The sequence below is a fragment of the Cupressus sempervirens genome, chromosome 5 (assembly GCF_028749045.1).
Source record: "Cupressus sempervirens isolate cs-2001-9-10 chromosome 5, ASM2874904v1, whole genome shotgun sequence".
Taxonomy (NCBI): domain Eukaryota; kingdom Viridiplantae; phylum Streptophyta; class Pinopsida; order Cupressales; family Cupressaceae; genus Cupressus; species Cupressus sempervirens.
Window position 1 is genome coordinate 1,033,560,769 of NC_143122.1, and position 19,886 is coordinate 1,033,580,654.

At 35.3% G+C, this 19,886-nt stretch overlaps 1 protein-coding gene across 6 annotated transcripts in view; it reads left to right on the plus strand.

Moving 5' to 3' along the window:
* Positions 1 to 19,886, plus strand: part of MEE13 (myosin heavy chain-like protein) — a 263,268-nt gene that overhangs the window by 44,127 nt on the left and 199,255 nt on the right. For 4 of the 6 annotated variants that reach the window (XM_089833370.1, XM_089833369.1, XM_089833372.1 and 1 more), the window contains exons 3-5: positions 16,694 to 16,787; positions 16,959 to 17,067; positions 17,225 to 17,263. In XM_089833370.1, the coding sequence (XP_089689496.1) occupies positions 16,694 to 16,787; positions 16,959 to 17,067; positions 17,225 to 17,263 (242 nt within the window). The remainder of the gene's footprint in view (positions 1 to 16,693; positions 16,788 to 16,958; positions 17,068 to 17,224; positions 17,264 to 19,886) is intronic. The other 2 variants (XM_089833374.1, XM_089833373.1) reach the window with 1 other exon arrangement.

A 19,886-nucleotide genomic window follows, 5' to 3' on the forward strand; every position in this document is an offset into this window, starting at 1 on the left:
CTCAAGCATCTAGTATGGAAAGCTACCATGGTAGAGTATCAATCCATTTTGAAAAATGTATGGGATATAGTAGCTAGACCTAAGAGAAATCTATTGTTTCTTCCGAATGGCTCTTCAAAATCAAACATGCTGCAGATGGTAGTATAGAGAAACCCAAAACACGTTTTGTTGTCGGAGGGTTCTCACAAAAGGAAGAAACTGATTACGAAGAGACATTTGCACCTGTTGTTTGATGATGTAGTGCAAGGCAGGAGAATCCCCAAAGGAGATGTCCAAACCCCCAACAAATAACTACACAGCGAAAACACAACAACAAGCAACAATAATGCAAGATTTGATATCAAATCACAACTAGTCTAGAACCACAACTGGATAAGAACACCAAGAAGAATCCACACTTGTACCCTTAGGTTCACCAAGCAATCCTTTAGTTCTCAAGCTGCAGCTACTAGCTCTTCAAAATTCGTATCTACCCTTTATCCTCTTCTTTAAGCTAGATTATTGCAACTGCCTAAAGACTCTACAAAACCTCCTACTTATACCCAACTAAGCCATAGGTCGACCCAGTTCATTACAAATTAAATTAAACACCATAGATTAAATATATGTTGAGCCACAAGTCGGTTACAACACAAATTAAATACTCAAAGTCGACTCACAGACAACTCGACACCAACAAGAACCAAGACCAAGCCAAGCGTTAGAAAGACCAAGCCGAGTATCAGCAAATTCCCAAGCATTGCCGAGCTTCCAATGGATGTTGAGCACCACTGTGTATGCTGAGCTCCCAGTATCTTTGGAGCACCACAATGTATGCTAAGCTCCCTTCAATGATCGAGTTGACTTGGGCAACACTACTGACGAGCTACCAGTGCAAATTGAGCTCCCAGTATTTGCCGAGTGCCCTAAGCTTTGTCGAATGTCTTCATTAACCAAGTCACTCGGTTAACACAACAACCAAACCAACTTAGTATTGACAGGGTCACACTTCATTCTTCGATCAAGTTCCCAAATTCCAAAGCCAAACCACACCATCTTGCAGGATTGCAAGCCAACTAGGGATGCTCTTGCATCATTTGATATACTTCTGTTAGAGTAGTCATAGCTATTGCAACAGTTAAAGGTTGGAAGATCCACCAAATGGATGTGAAAACTATATTCTTGAATGAGACTATTGAAGAGGATGTCTATCTAGAACAACCTGAAGGTTTTGTGATTCATAATGCAGCCTCACATGTATGCAAATTGAAGAAAGCCTTATACGGACTTAAACAGGCTCCCCAAGCCTGGTATGAGAGCATCAACAACTATCTAATGGGACTAGGGTTTACAAAGAATGACGCAAACCCAAATCTCTATTTTAAAATATTTAAAGGTGATCCTATATGTTGATGACTTGCTAATTACAGGGGAAGATTACCTTATTGTCAAATGTAAGGACTTGGCCTACAAATTCAACATTGTGGGTTGAATATTTTGCAATTACCAATTTATGCAAATTCGGTGACAAAATAGGTTGACCAGCGACAACGTGTGAGATAGAGTCTTTCCTACCTTAAAGGAAAGGAAGGCTACCCCTTCTCGCTGTTCCTTGGATCAACTCAAGGTAAGCAAGAAGTTCAAGAGATATTGTAGTGAGGTGTTACCGATATTCTTTCCTCTTATTCCAAAAAGGAATCCTCTTATTCGTGGAGCGAGTAATGAACAAGATTAATCTCTATAACTACACTTCTATCTAACAGTTGGAAACAATGATACCGATACCAAATACCAACTCAAAGGGTTATTGAAAGCGTACCGGCTTAGATCTATGTCTAGTTTTTCTAATCTATAAGAAAAATCTCTACCATTGGGGCACAAACTTTTAGAAGTAGATGATTTCTAAGCTATGATTCTAATAAATTGCATGAATACGAAGCAATAATATAGACTACAATTAAAGCTTCTATTCTATACCACCACTATTGCCCCAAGTTAAAGCTTCGACTCCAGTTGTTTCTTATATCCACTGCGCTCTACTAAACATACAAGAATAACATGAATTAAAGATAGTAAACACAAATTACAGCCAAAGCTTCCTATTTGCTCTACCACAATTGCTTTTAGTCAAAGCTTCAATCCAATTGCTTCTTTTTATTCACCTTTCTTTCAAATTCATATTACACAATCAAAGTTATGCTTGCACAAGTTTGGTAGAGCTCTCTTGCATATAGAAAAGATCTTCTTTACAATGGAAGACACTCCTTTATATAGGAAAAGGAGTGACAGAAAAGAGGAGAAAAAGGTGAGAGAAACTCAACCACCTTGACTAAATCAAACTAAGAAAGAGGATTTATTGGATTACATGATTGAAGGTAGGTGTAATTGGGTAACATGTACATTGATAACATGCAGCCTATCTTCTAAAACTACAAAGCCGAAAATATTGGAGCTGTCAGGAGTTCCTGTATTCTGAGCCACTGCATTCACTTTGATAACCATGGTGTTGCATCTTTTGATAGCCTTTGATTTTCATTGATGAATTGCTAGTTGTCATTGGAAAACTTGATGTAATCAAGCTTTTTTCTCATTCCACGGTTGTTGTGAATTCTCCTTTGTCAGATTTGCACATTGTGGATTTTCTTTTTTCGTTTTTTGCACAACTGATTCCCACACAAACTTAGGTACTACACAATCAAAGTTATGCTTGCACAAGTTTGGTAGAGCCCTCTTGCATATAAAAAATGATCATATTTACAATGGAAGACACTCATTTATATAGGAAGAAGAGTGACAGAAAAGAGGAGAAAAAGGTGGGAGAAACTCAACCACCTTGACTAAGTCAAACTAAGAAAGAAGATTTATGGGATTACGATTGAAGGTAGGTGTAATTGGGTTACATGCCCATTGATTACATGTAGCCTATCTTCTGAAACTACAAAGCTGAAAATGTTAGAGCTGTTAGGAGTTCCCGTATTCTTAGCCACTGCATTCACTTCGATAATCGTGGTGTTGCATCTTTTGATAGCCTCTAATTTTCATTGATGAACTGCTAGTTGTCATTGGAAAACTTGATGTAATCAAGCTTTTTTGTCATTCCATAGTTGTTATGAATTCTCCTTTGTCAGATTTTGTAATATCGTTTACAAGATGTACATTGAGAGTGTCTCAAGCTTCTCAAGAATGAGATCAGAAAGAATATCTCCTGTGGAAAATGTTGTAGTGAGGGTAAATTCTCCCGGTGCCACCAACACTACGACATTCTCTCAATGCTCATTCAATGACGGCGAGTATCCTCCTTTAATCCACTTTTTTTCTTTTATAAAAACCATAGATAGATCGCCCTTCGGGACAGGGGACAAGTTTCTGAGACGGGGGGATAGAGGAGCCATGATTTGGGGCCGGTAGCGGGATGGGGGGGTTGCGGGGGGAGCAGGGGTGTATATAGTATACATACGGTACTTAAAATGCTAGTTATGAAAAGATGTACTACAATATAAGATATAAAGATGTAAAAAACTTAAACATTAATGGAACATCATGATTCATGATCAAACAATGAACATTAGCAAATGATAGAGTGTGAAGTAATATAATTTTAAATTTATAATATATAATATATATTAGATCAATAGTATGAGTATCTACTATCTAATCAATGATCATATGAGTCATGACATAAAGACGATTACAAGTATCATGTGCCGTGAATCATGATATCAAAATAAGTATATAATGCAAACAAAAACTACAAGTCTCCAAGAGCCCAAATCAAAATGCCAAATGAATGATCAATCATCATCCTTTGGAAGTCTAGGTGTCCCCTTGCACCTAAAGGGGACGTGCACCCATAGGGGATGCGGGGACGTCTTGCCCTCTCCAACGGAGGTGGTGTTCTAAGTGACACCGCGCTAGACACCGAGACGGCGTCCCCTTGTCTCCCCCTATCTCGGGTGTGTCCGCGTCTCGGGTGCGACCCAGTTTTGGCAAGGGGACGTGTCTCTGTGCTTCACTGATAAAAACTGAAAAGTATGTGCCCACTCTTAAAGGCTTCGTAGAAGAGAAACACTTGGTGAAGATTTGCACAGGCATCAAAGAGATCGTCGGTAATTGCAACCAAGATTCTAGATTTCGTACAGTGGAGTGTTCACTCGTATTATGGTTTGAACAACATCGTTAAACAAATCCAGTAAGTTGTCACTTCTTTCTCACCAAAGATATCCAACTGCAATAATTCACAATCTCTCGAAAACTTCGAATTTATAGCAATGCAAAAAATAAAAAAATAATTTTTTTCCTTTGTCTAATCCATCAATTTGGTTGCAACACTGGTTGCTTTATTGGCAGTTCCTTTTGTATTGATTTGAAATTGAAAAGAGCATATCATACAACTCTTAACCCCAGTGCTTTCCACTGAAGCCCAATCAGAAGATATTTGGATTTGGATCACTACAATCTTCCTAGGGGAATTTCGTTTTGCAGTTTGTATCAATTTAAATGATCCAACATATGCTGTAGACCTTGGGCTTATATTTGTCCGATTATAACAGATTAAAAATAAATAAAATGAATGATTTGGTTGCTCATGAATGCGGTATATTGTTATATCTGTTGGGGTATTGACACCTCATTACATGTTCGCCCTTGCCAATAAGTATTTCTCCTTTATATTTCTCTGCTAAAAAACTGATTTTTTCATCTGTATATCTTCCTTTGACTTCCCTATATTTAAATATTAAATTTGTTATTTTGGTTTGATGATTACTGAATTGATTCCCAATCTAATGTTATTGATGACCAACAACTGATGTATAAGCTTCCACGCTAGTTCTGCATCATTGTATGATCTTCATTCAATTACAGATTTATATACTTCTGTTGATGATGGATATATCTGCTACATATAATTTTTATCAGTTCCAATCAATTGCTATCCTTCTCCGCTGTTTTTAGAATAATTTCTACATATAATCACTGATCGAATTCCTAATTCTTCAACTGTCGATACCTTTCTATGTGGAAAGAATACTTCAGAATGTCATTGAGAGATTTATCTGATTAGTTAATATTTGATAACCCAAATTGCTTTGGAACTGCACCAGATCACACCATACACCTCCCGATAGTGTTTTCAAGTTTCTTCTTCCCTTATCAATTGTTTGCTGGTCTCATCACTAGTTCTGGAAATAATAAATTATATAATCATAAATTTCTTCTATATATGCCTGCGGCATACTCCAACATTGCTCCTTTTGTTAACTATAGATAATAGGAGGCAGCGGTTCAAGAATAGATCCACCATTCGATGTGTAGTCAGATTACTCCCAATGTCAACATGAGTATGCTGGCATGCGTTCCAGTCTATCTCTGAATGTGTGTTTCAACTTTCGTTAAATTATATCTTTCTTCAAGTCAATTTGATTATCTAAGAATTTTCTTATTAATATGGGAGAATGATAACTATAGGAGCTATTTGTTGCCTTTCCTTTACCTTTCTCGTATCAGACTTCTACCTATATGGATATAAATTACTGAGTATCAATGAATAGTCCTCCTCTGATAATATGGTTTTGACTTCTCATGCCTCTGCTAATTCCCTTCTCTTTGTTTTGTTCCCTTCTATCTTTTCTTTGCCAATCAATTTGTTTGATCTCCCATATTTTTTGTGCCACCTTTGCAGTCGTTGTTTCCTTATCTCTGCGTAAATGATACCTTATAATTTTCCTCCTGCTGTGCATACACAGAAAGATGCTATGATAATTTATATTATAATTATCTTATGTTCGTTCTTTTCGTACATTTGCAGTGTGGCTCTGATATCATGTTAGTTTTCATGGATCAGCTGCAAATGTACTAAGCACTACTGTTTATTTCTGTGTTCCAAATGAAGATTTGAAGGTTATATAAATATCCATAGAAGAGACATGTCTCATCATTTGGAGGTTATATAAATATCCATAGAAGAGACATGTCTCTTTGGTAATAAATTAATCATTTATTATTTTGACAATATTAATATTAATATATTATATATTTTATATAATGTATATAATAAATAGATAAGTACACATAAGTGGGTTTGTCTAATTGATGATTGACCAATAACCATAGAAGAATTATCTCTATGTCAATTTAATCCAACTGAATCTACAACATTAACAATAGGCACGCAGATATATAGAGTCGCGACAAAGACATTTAAAAAGTGGATACAAACGATTGTGACATGTCTATATAACCCTAACGAGGGCCTCTTGGAGGATAAATGTGAGGAAACAAGAAGAAAGAAGACTACTATAGGAGACATCATGGCCACAACTAGCAATAGTCACAAGGGAAAAATGGAAGAAGTCTCTGCTGTGAATGTCCATTTTGAAGGGGTTGCTGGAACTGAATGCAGGAATTGGTGGCAAGGAACAAGTGATCAGCATCCATTGAAGGCAGCATTGAGGAATGCAAAGGTAGATAAGATCATATTTATGCCCATTTTTAATCTTAAGGAGTTTGAGCCAACCCTAGTGCATGGCTATGACAAGAAAGACCTTAAGTTTAGTATTTAGTACCTGCAACAAAATGTGACAATCTCCTTTGCACCATAGAATTTTAGAAAGATATTTGGGATTCCCCATAGAGGGTAACAAGTGGGTAAGACTCCAAAAATGATCATAGAAGAGAGGACGCATCTAGCTGTATTGGTGTGCAAGAACAATTTGACATAGAAGCATTGGGACAAAATTTGGAGTAGCAGTAGAGGCATCAAAAAGACTTTTGTGAGAAATACAGAATGGAGGTGTGTAGTGGACCTAGTAAAGAGTAAATTAATTGGAGGGAGCTGCACATCCGATATTGCCCTCTCCATGCTTCCACAAGTAAAGGGTCTATATGAGGGTAAGGTCCATAACCGGGCTCAGTTACATTTAGATAAACTAAAAGAGTTTCTCCTATTGAAGCACACCACTTTCTATATGCCCCATTATGCTATAGTGTTATTTCTTGAGACTTTATGCACACAAGTTGCTCTTGAACATTGGGGAAGTTTTGTTTGAGCAAACCGGGTTGAGCCATATAAGCCTGCGATGCTATATTGGATTCATATGGACACCATAGTAGGTGAAGGAAGTACTAGGACCATTGAACCACAAAGGAAGAAGGAAAGACAGGAGGAAACAACCACTTAGAACTCATACATGGAAAACAATACAAAAGAGGAGGAAGAAACATCTGCTGAAGAGGAATCTAGTGAAGAGGAAGAATATCGGACTTAGTAAATAACACTAGTAGACACATCCGATGAAGTGAAAATGGTAGAGGTCATGGAGGGGTCATTTCCAACAACGACAGAAGGCACACACAAGGTAGAGGAACCAAGTTAGATGGAAAGCAATAGTTGGATAACTACTCGCTATACATGCAATGTGGACACAAGTCGTATAAGCCATATGGAAGCCAGCTATACAAACACTAGCCGTACAAATGTTGAGAAGGAAGGCACATGCAGCCATACAGTCTGTATAGACACTAGCCGTATGCACCCTGAGAAGGAAGGCATAGGCAGCCAAATAGGTACAAGTACAAAAGGAGACAAAGGCACAATCAGTGGACCAACATTTGCCAATTGGGGTGCCAAGAAGATAAATTTTGCACCAGTTAAGCTATCTGAAATGGCTCGTCTCGTTCTGTGAGGTAGAATATCGAGTACTAAATTAGTAGATTTGAGGTGCACCAAAGCAGGTAGCCACACAATAAGACTTGTTACGCCCCATGGAATTGAAACAGGATGACAATTGCATTATTGTTGACACCTAAGATAGCTTCAATAGAGGCATCCACATTGGCTCCTCTTCACTCTTATATTACAACTTCGCAGTTAGTGGGGGAGCCGCATGAGGACATGAGAGCAACAAGATACAGAGATTGATGCCTTATTGACACAATATGAGTTGGGAGTGGCAAATATACCACTACCATCCTCACATTTGCTCAGAGGAACTACCCTTCCAATACTAGAGGAACAACGACACAAGGAAACTACGAATATTCAGGAAGAACTGACAACAAAAGGAAGCCACCCGGATGAAGAAGAAACTATGTCCACACCATGTGATGAATGTACTCAATGGATTTTGGCAGAGTTGGAGATCATAACCAAGACAATGTAGGAAATCCATCAGAGGGCCACATAGAGGCTGATATGGTTACTATAGTTTTCCAAGCTGAGTCTCTCTTATATTTCATGAGGATAGGAAGCCATGAAGATTTTAAGAGGACATTTGCAGACCATGGTTGGCCTGTTCATGAGATGGAGGTTTAGTCCCAATAGTGGCAGGTATCACAAGTGATTTAGAGAGGTGGGCTTTTGACTCCAGTTTTGTCTAAATGGAGGGAAATTTTCAGGCTGTATTCTTTGAATTGCAAAAAACCACTTGCAAATTGGCCAAAATAGAGGGGGATTGAGTAATTTTGATTGAGCAAGTGGAGAAGTTGGAAGCCGAAATTAAGAGGGAGTAGACCACTCATACTGAATAGTTGGCAATAGCGGATAAAGACAAAATGAATGCACTCGGGCTTCTACATGGCGCACGTACTAAATAACTTGTGGTTGAATGGGATGTGAAGTTACTTAAGCAACTAAGTCGCCCATCTCACAGTCTCAACCACTCTAATGGCAGTGTCAATTTCAGCTTCAGCTCTAGGGATGTCTTCTCACCCGTCCTCCTGAGCTTGCTATTCATGTGGAAATGATTTTTTTTTTCGGGGGGGGGGGGGAGGGGTGTTAATGTAATGAGTAAATTCACAATAAATTAATTAAGTAGTTGTACCAAGGGTTGCGTCGGTTGGAATTAGTAACCAACTTGGGCACTATATGTAGTACACACATGGAATAGTATGATATGGAAATTTTGGATAATCATTGGTACAGGTATGTAACTTTGTTTGGTACAACTAATAAAGACATATTTTACCATCTTTGTATTGTTCCTATTTCTTAGATACATGTGGTAATATTAATGTGAATTCCATTTGCATATGTTATCGGTAAAAATTCTACCATATTGGCATCAACATTGAGCTCAATGTCATTAATGGAAACTGAGAAAGGTTGAACTTATTTATCTTCAAATACTTTATAGTTCTCCCAAAAACACCTAGAATCTTATGGGAAAGCTTAGAAATTGGCCAACGGGTCACAAGAACATATAGCTAAATTTGCGACGTTACATCATTAACATTTCTTTGACATATTTCTTTGCCTTTGTTTTTGGAGTTCATAGAGAACCTCGTAACTCTGAGTAGTCACCTTTGATATACCTGAATTGATTGATTGAATAAAGTTGGATAGATTACGATGAATGTTTACAAAAGCATTAAGATAAAGCATTAAGTTAGATTATGACAAGTGTCCTCATCTTAATGAGACAACATGACATATAATTACATCAATCTTAGTATAGAAAGGCACTCCTAAGCTTAGCTTGATTTCAATAAACTAATAAGAAACCAAAACAAATAATGTTTGATTAATTAATCACTAAGCAATTATGTAATTACTCCAACATTTATGAGCCATGCCTTCTACTTCAGCTCTTTGTAATCACAAAATCCTCACATCCACAACAAAAGTTTCAAGGCTTTCCATGTCTGCCTCCTACTTCAATAGTCTAGTGAGCATACCTGGCTCCGATATCACTGGATGCAGTCAAAGATTGGGAGCCCCTTTGCAAGTTGACTGACCCAAGCAGTCTGACACAAAATCCAATTTGCAAATCTAGCAAAGACCAAACACAGTATAGAATACTTAACACGATTTTTAGAATTTTAGCTTAGAGTTAAAGGAAAAGACAATATACACTGTATTGTAAGTACAGCTCCAAAATCAGTTCTCTTTTCAATTGCAACTATATATGTTGATAAAAGTCACAGGTCAGCAGGATTTACCTAGACAAACAAAAGAACAATGAAATATACAAGTGAATTTGTGGTCCGCTGTTCAAATTTTTATAGCTTCAACCTTGTCTGTACATGCAAAACCAATTTTGTTTTTTTGTCTAGAGCCACACGCAAATGATGCTGAAAACAAGAGTATAAACATTAAGACTTTAAAAATTCAACACACACATTATTTGGTATACAAAAGTTTATTACACAGAGGGTCTTTTAACATTCTTTCATTTTTCTGTGTCTCTGGTATGTAAAATCCCCTAGCTGGTTATAGTTCAACAAATAAACCTTAACACATTAATTACCTTAACTAATCAGAAGTTTGACATTTTGTCAAACAGTTGGCTAGCAATTCAGTTATCAAACTATGTGTTTAAATTTTGTCACGTCACTAGGAAATGAACTGGACTACTCATAATTCACCAGATGAATCAGACTTTCCAGACTTTGGCATTGATGAATACTACACAACTGATATAAACCCTTCCTCATGGGTTTGCATGCAAAATTCAGAATTGAAAATATTCTCTAACAGCTAATACTGAATCACAATAGAAATGAAATGATATTGTTAATTTTGCAAAGAACTTGCTGACAGAATTTGGTCTGCAATTTATTAAAAACAGAGATATGAACGCCCAAAATTGCACTTACAGACTAGCGAGAAAGTCACCCAGTAATGGCAGTGGTTATATGCCCAGAATGTGCACTGTGATGACTGTTCCACATCACCACACTGTTAAATTTCCCACGCTGCCTGCTACAATATTTTCCAACACCCAAGAGCTTTAACAAGGCCTTGAATTCTTCCAACACAGGCTCATCAATTGACAATGCTGCCCTTGAATTAGATCACAGGGCTGCTATCTTCAAACACAGGTCCTTGTTCCATCAAACACAACCCCTATTTATGCACAGTAAAACTCTAAAACAAAATGCAAGTTCACCAATAGCATGAACAATCTATAAACTCTTTTCGAACCCAGTCGGTTCCCTTTGACATCGATCAGCTTCTCCCCATTTTGTCTTTTAAGCATAACAGGTTCAGTAATTAAGACACACATATGCAGATCGCAATTAATTAGTGGTAACCACAAATTCTCACAAATTAAATGAAATCTTCCGGTAAACCATCGTCTTCTAAGCCACAGTAAACACAGAAAAGAAGACGCTTCAGAATTCCAAACAATCTCAGCTACAATGCTGTTCACTCAGTCGCAGTCAAAACAATAAGGAGATTCAAAACAATCTCTAGTGCCAAAACGAACCTCAGCCAACAAATTACTTCCAATTCAATCCACTAGCAATGAGAACACATTCCACCTTAGACACAGTGAGAATAATTGGCAAATTACTTTTCAGAAGCAGCAATTAGCAAGCTATCCTTCAAGGCAATTCTCAGAATTCTCAAAAACTTCTCACAGCAGATCCAATACAAACTCCAGCAAATAATCTTCCTTCAAATCAGACCACAGAATGAATCTCTCCTTAGATATAGTGAGCACAGTAAGGAGAATTGGTAAAGTACTTAGAACCAAGGTTACCGGAAACGCCACCCCTCAACCCTAGACATGCATATTGCCATATTTGATACGGATACGGATACGAAATGGCACAAATACGAGGGAAATTCGTTTCCACCCATATTTTGAAAGTCATCTTTCCCAGACGCGTGCCAAAAACGTTGACTGCAACTTGCTAATTTTTTAGAGCCAAATTTAGGGTAAAAAACGAGTTACCTGTCGTTACTGTCGTTTTTCAAAGAAATTAAATGCCGTATTTGGAAATAGCGGATACATATTCTAAAAACAAATGAATCGAACTTCAGATTTAACGTGAAAAATCAGAGAACAAGTCTTTATAAATAAATGCTTCAATCGATTGAATAATGAATTGCGAATCGATTTCTCTAGTGATTGGCGTTTGATTGTTCCTGTTTTGGTAATTTGCGTTTGATTATTCCTATAATGCGTCTCATTTCTCTGCTGAGTGAACGTTTGTCTGCGTGTGCGTCTCTGTCGTTTTTCTGCGTGTGCATCTCTGTGGTTTTCTATCATAGCTCAGGTAATGTTTATTTTATTAAAAATTCGGTTTGATTTTTCATTTTCCCTAATGTTTGTCAAGTTTTATAATTATAAATCATTTTAAATTTTTTTAATATGATTCTAGTTCAAGTTTAATTTTATTTTTCAATGATAATTAATCAATGAAATTATTATATTAATATGTAGTTTAGAAATTTAAAATTAATATTAATATAATAATTATATTATATCATATGAAATTTAATTTAAAATTAGTTAAAAATATAAATTAAGTTAATATAGTAATTAGTTATTAATATAATAATTTAAAATTAAATTTGAACTACATATGTTTAAATTAAATTAACTTAATATTTTATTTAGTTTTTAAATTAAGTTAAATTTAAAATTAAAATTAGAATTTTACAATTACTAAATTTTAAATTAAATTTATCTTTATATTGTTATTTATTTTTGTTAAAATTTAATTATTTAAACTTTATAAAAATCATTAAATAACATTAATAATTATATAGATATTTTGACAAAATTAATTAATATTATAAGTATATTTAATTATAATTAAATTATAAAATAATTTAGATTCAAATTTTAAAGTATATTCTTGTAAAATTAAATTTGAAATAAGAATTATTTGATTTATATTTAAGCTAATCATTTTATAAATTACAATTTTAAATTTGTACTTTATAAAATCAATGTAAATTTGTTTTTATTTCATAATTTTACTAATTTTTTTTTTTTCAGGACCCTAATCATGGCATCATCGTTAGGGGATGTCAGAGCATCAGAAAATGACAAGTGGATCAAACCAAATGCCAAATATCCATTATGGAAACATGTAAACATCATCGAAAAATTTCAAGGTGGCAGAGGTTTTAAATGGAGGTGTCATGAGTGTCTAATTGATTATAATGGTTCTTATATGAGGGTTCGTGGACACCTTTGTCACATAAAAGGTACAGGATGTGAAGTGTGCCCTTGTCCAAAGGTTGATGGTCAACCAGGGAAGGGATTGTCACTTGAGAAGATTGCAAAGTATCAAAAAGAAGAGGACGAAGCTAATAGTCAAGTTCAAAAGTCAACACAAAGGTCAAGTCTCAATAGACCTCCTTTGCATCCAACTTCAGGAAGATCGGCTGGTGACAAGAGGCGCAATTTAGGACCGCTTGAAAAGGCATTTAATTTGCAAAGTCGAGAGGATACGGATCAGAGTATTGCACGTTGTCTATATGCGAATGGAATTTTATTTAATGTGGTTCGCTCCCCGTATTGGCAAGAGATGGTTAGGTCTATTAATGAAGCTCCAAAAGGATACAAAAGCCCAAGGTACGAGAAGCTCCGTACTACTCTTTTGATTAAAGAAAAAGATATTATTGATAGACATTTACAAGTGATCCGAGATTCATGGAAAATTTCAGGGGTTTCCATCATTTGTGATGGATGGAAGGATGCTAGAAACAGGCCACTAATCAATGTGGTTGCAATGAACCCAAAGGGGGCAATGTTTTTGAGAGCAGTGGAATGCAAGGCTGAAGAGAAAGATACACAGTGTATTGCTAACATTCTAATTGAAGCAATTGAATCTGTGGGGCCAAAAAATGTTGTTCAAGTGATCACAGATAATGCAAAAGTATGTAGAGCAGCCGGGTTGGTCGTGGAAGCAAGATATCCAAAAATTTGGTGGACTCCTTGTGTACATTCTTTGAATTTGATGCTACAAAAAATTGGCAAAATTCAATGGATACAAAAGATTTATGAAGAAGCCAAAAAAATTCAGATGTTTATTTGTAATCATCACATGTGACAAGCCATTTATAGACAATTCGCCAAGCTGGAGTTATTAAAGGTAAATTTCTTGTCTTAAAAATTAATAATATTCAAATCTTTTTTAATTCAAATGTATTTATGATCTATATGTTTTTAAAAATAATTATTTTTTGATTGAAGGTGGTTGAAACACGCTTTGCCACACACTACATTGTTCTCAAAAGGCTTGTTGATGTCAAACAAGCTTTGAAAAGTATGGTGATTAGTGACATGGGTGGTATGGAGACAATCACAAATAGATAGAGAAAATAATGTAAGGACATTAATTCTTGATGAGGATTGGTGGGCTCAAATAGATTATTTACTATCTTTGACTGAGCCAATATACGCCCTCATTTGTCGGTGTGATATTGATAAGCCAATATTAGGTGACATCTATGATTGCATAGATACAATGCTGGAGAAAGTTAGAGATATTATTATGGCAAAAGAGCAAGATCCCTCTGAATTTTTTTATAAGCAAATATATGAGGTGATAAAAAAGAGATGGGATAAAATGACAACTCCTTTGCAACTTTTGGCATATGCTTTAAACCCTAAGTACTATCATGCTGATATGTTAGCATTGCCAAATAGGACAGCACCAAATAGGGATGTTGAGGTTGTTGAAGGATATAAACAAGCTTTCAAGAAAATGTTTACAGATCCTAGAGTTGCTACAGAGATTCGAGATGAGTTTGGGACATTTGCTTCCTTTGATGGAACTTATGTAGATGTTGATGCGATGGCAGATAAAAAAGAAATGGATCCTATAAAGTGGTGGAATTTCCACGGTGCTTTGACTACACATTTGCAAAAGCTAGCCATCAAACTTCTATCACAGGTTTGCTTTTATACTAATTATTCTACTAAGAATTATTTCTTATTTCAATTTTATTTGATTGTTTGCGTCTTTGTAACTTATAATATAAACACTTTTATTGCAAGTTTCTAGTTCTTCTGCATTTGAGAGGAATTGGAGTCAATATGGCTTTATCCATTCTGTGAAACGAAATAGGTTGGCAGCCAACAAAGCAGAGGACTTTGTCTATGTGCATTCCAATCTTCGTCTATTGTCACATTCCTCCACAGACTACATCAAAGGACCCAATAAACTTTGGGATGTAGAACCAGAGATAAGTGACATTGATGTATCCATACATGCGCTGACACATCTCAACCTCAATTTTGAGAATTCTGACAAAGTCGGAGGCTCGTTAGGTGAATCGTCAACGGGTTCTGAGAATCTAGGTGGTGGTTGCACACGATCTAACTATCCTAGCTCTTTAGATAATCTTGATGATCTAGATCTCAAGTTTCAAGAGAATAGTGATGATATTTTTGATAGCATGTGATTCTGCCAAACTATTAGTATTTATGTATTTGAATCTCGTTTTAATAATAAAATTATATCTAACTACAGTATTTTGGAATATGTCGCAATTATGTGTTCATAATGCTTTGATTATAATGAAAATCTTCTTTAATGACTCAGAAAATTTGTTATATATATATATATATATATATATATATATATATATATATATATATAAGTATTTTATGAATGGTGTATTCTGCCGTTCCCAAATGAGAGGTCCCAAAAAATAGCCGTACCTGTATCCGTGTCCATGCAACCTTGCTTAGAACTTGATCCACAATATCTCAGCTGTCGAACCAATGCACAACTCAGAATCAAACCCTTATACCTCAGCAAGGGATTTGAAAATCAGAACCTTAGAAAAAGTCACAAAGGCAACAAAAGAAAATAAATTATCCAAGCGTGCTTTCCTTAACAAATGGGCTTGTATGTATAATCTCTAGATTCCCTTTGTTGCCAAAATTTAACTTCACTCAAGAAGCTTCTCCACACAACATTAATTAGAAGCTTCTATTAGATTCTCTCACTTGACTTGGCTTAACTAATTAATAAATGACACTTTCCAATGATAACTCAAATCTCAACTTAAGTGAAATTATAAAGTTAAATTATAACTTTATAATAAGTCATTTAATAATTAATAATAATTTGGCCACTAAAAATATAATAACTCCTAGAATACTCATCATTTAAATGTTGTCTGGAATAGGAGTCATACTTTTATTTCTCCATGTGACCAAATGCACTTTCCGAAAATAGAAAGGGTCCATCTAGATCAACACCAACTTACCACAAAAAGTAAGTACACAAAACTAAGCCCAAATGAAGTCCGATCTGAGCCAAACGAAAACCAACCTGTAGCTTACTGAGATGTGGAGAAGATAAGACCCTCCCAAGCCAAGCCACTGCCATAGAAGACCCTCTATCCACAATAAATAACCTACGAGAATCAGAATAATAGGCTAATCCCTGAAACTCTAATGCCGACAAAATTGAGGACATTACATGGTAACATTTGAAGGATAAAAAAGAACAGGGAATTAAAAACAACATCTTAAAGTAAACAGTTTATATTTGTCAAACATGGCTGGATGAAAATGCATTGCAATTTAAAGAGGCTTATATAAGCCTTTTTCCTTTTTCCCATGCGACAACCACTAGAGTACATACCACCGACCAGTTAACTTCAAAGAATTAACAAGTAACTTTATGTACTAACCATACATGCTAACCTGCACACATACACAAAATTAGGTTATAACCTAAGCTCAACGCTACAAACATAAATTTGCTCTCTTGGAACATACCGACTGCAAAAGTTACATGCTATTCTTCAAACAATGAATCTTCATCTGAATTTTTATTGCTTGATATTTTTTTCTTAAATCACACATCTTATATTAGATGAGCTAAAACAGAAACATTACAAATGGGGTTTTGCTTTTGGTTGAGTACAAATAGTTGTTTTGCCAAATTTGTCTCATGTAAGTAGGAATCCAGGATGAAGCTGAGGTTTATTTTTCCTGGAAATATTGTTTCACAGAACGTGAGGAGTTGCGCAAAGATATTGAACAGTTGTGTATGCAACAAGCAGGAACTGGGTACATAGGTATTATAACAAGGATTCAGGCCCAGAGGTTTGTACTTTTTCTGCTGTGCAAGCTTTAATTGCAGCAGCTTCAGTTTGCATATATATTTTGCAACAATTAGAAACTTGTGTTGAGTTTGAGTAGTTATTGACTTTTAATTCTAGAAATAGAGTTTAAAAATCATTATGTACACCAAATCAAATTAAAAAGCTCTACCAGGACTGCAGGTTTGGAGCAGGAGATTGAAACATTTAAGCAGAAGCTAGTTGCATGCAAACGAGATAATCACACTCTCCAGGAGGAGCTTTCAGAAGTTTATCGTATCAAAGTAAGATATATTCTTTTTCTTTTTTCCCCAAGTACAGAAAATCTACTTCTTTTTATCATATCTAAATATATTCTGTAGATTGAAGTTCAGTTATGCACCTTCTTTTGTTGATGATATCTAATTACCCATCTCATATTTTTGCATTTGGATTTTACAGAGCCATTTTGCAGATTTATACAAAGCAGAGCTTGAGAAGGTAATATCATTGGCAGGGAATTGACATTCCATGTATCGGGTTGAATTTTTAAAATTACACTATCTGTTTCCCATTCTATCATTCAGAGAAGTGTTCCACTGATAATATTCTCAGGAGAAGAATGCACATGAATAATCTAGAAATGGAAGTAGCAATTCAATTTCTTTACTTTAATTAAATAAATCACTTTTCCTGTAGACTAACCTAGGTATTACAATCATTAGACAATTGAGAACATTGACTATAGTTTGGTAGATTAGGTAGCATGCTGACATTATGGGGTTTCAGCAAATTGAGATCATGCTAAACCCATTCATACAAATACCAACCATGTTTTCAGAAAACTAACCACCACATAAAGACACCTAAAAAATTGAAGAAATATAGAATTTGATGCTTATTATCAAATTTTTATCAGCCCGAGTACAAGGATTGATGTATTTGAGAGACTGCATCATTATGCTTCATGAACAAAGAGTAGTATTTGAACTATTTTGGAAGAAAATGTCTCGATCTTTGGATATAATGAGAAGTAAGCATCATTTCCATTGTCTTAGAAATTATTAACTTCACTAAATTAGTTTTAGAGATGTTCTGCACAACAATTCAGCAGGGTGTTATTTTTAAATAAAACGGAGAAAAAGGCATGCAGAATAATTTTTTGCAAAATGCCTGCTTATATATCAATTATCATTTAGCTAATGGCCAGTGTCATGAGGGTCATTTCTTTCATTTCAAATTGATTCTGGCTTTATTGAAACCCACAATCATGCAGTCTACTTGCCTCATAGAAACCTTAGGTACCTGTTGTGATAACCCCAACAAGTTATAACTTCTTCAAACACCAAAAATCTTTATATTTCAGTTGTTTGACATTACATCAAACACTTTGCAAGCAAGCTCTGATACCACTGTAATGACCCTGCTCAAATTCGACTTTAAAATGTTGATTGAGGGCTCGAAGAATTTTGTCAAACACTTTGCATACAAGGGGTCATATGACTGATATAACTTTTCAGATTGCTGCAATGACTTTTGTTTCGATTTGCATCAAAGAGAATGCTTACAAAAAGACTCCAGATTGTCTAAACAATGACCTAACATGAATGTGCAACTAATTTTGACAATATTCAATACAAATATGAGACTTAACTACTTGCAATATGCAGCTACAGCAACTAGTGATTATGACAAATACTTTGGATGTAACCTAAGATGGCATTAATGCACTTACAACCAAGTGTCATTAATTTAAACAATTAGTATGCAAAATTATAACATTATTTATGCCAAAAAGAGAACTTACAGCCAATTGATATTTTGTCAAATAATTGGAATGCAAACTAATAAGATGATCATCAACTCTAGGGTTGCAATATAGATAGTCTAAAAATTACAAATTTCTTTCAATTGCAAAATCCTAGCCTTCCTTTGATACCAATAATGCCAAATGGCAAACAAAGACAAGTACAAGGTGAAATAATGAAGTGCTGAAGCTATATTTTGTACTCATCTGAAAACCTACATTTCTCTGAAAATATGCCAAATGAGAAGTGAAGAACCTGATTGTGGATGGTTGTAATATTTTCCTTCAATGCTGCCCCTTTTGCTTGCTTTTTTCCCGATCTGCTTTTTCCACTTGCTTTTTCCGGATTTGCTTTTTTTGTTTTGCTTTTTTCGAACTGCTTTTTCGGATTGCTTTTTTCGGAGCTGCTTTTTTGGACTACCTTTTCGGCCTGCCTTTTTCAGACTGATTTTTCAGCCTGCGGACTTGTTGGAAATGACCTCCAATAAGTTCAGCCCTGCTAAAAAAAAACCTCCTGAAATGCAGAAATGCTGAAAATGGCCTTAGGTCCAATGATGTCCTAGCTGAAGTGACTGAAGTATCACCTCCAAATGTGCAACCCTTCAGAAGATATTTCACTTCCTCAGTTATGCAAATCCAAGGGAGTTTTCGTTCTCAAAGATCAATTGACTATCTGAAACCACTTGGCTCCACAATAGACTATGTGACTGAATCACAATTTGATGCCAAGAGAGAAATAAACAACTGGATGATTAGAATGAAGCCCGGGGTGCCTATTTATTCTTTTTTCTCCACTTTCTCCAGAAACTTCTAGAACATTATTTTATTTTATCTATTAAGTGACTTTATAAAATATTTTATAATTCAAGTCACTTTAATAAATTAATTAAATATAAAGTTACCTTTTAATATTTATTTATTTGATAACTTTATAAATAATTAACTTAATACCACTTATTTATTTAATTAAAATAATTAATTAGTCATCCTCATAAAATATTCATTATTTTGGACAACCTAATTAATTAAATTAATTAAATCAAATTGCCTCCAAAATGGGGACATGACACCTGTTTATATTTCTTTTGTTAAACTGATGTTTGAAGTGTATTAATCTAGTGGTACTTGAATTGAACTCTAGCTATGTGGTGGGGGCATATGCCACCTTCATTTATCCATACACCATAACATTAAAATAAGACAATTTAAACACTTCAAATGTTGAGGCCTTTTATCACTAACCTGCTTGAACACATGAAACAGAATTCGGTTAAATGCCTGGCCGGCCTTTTTCATTGGCCAAAGTACATTTGATGT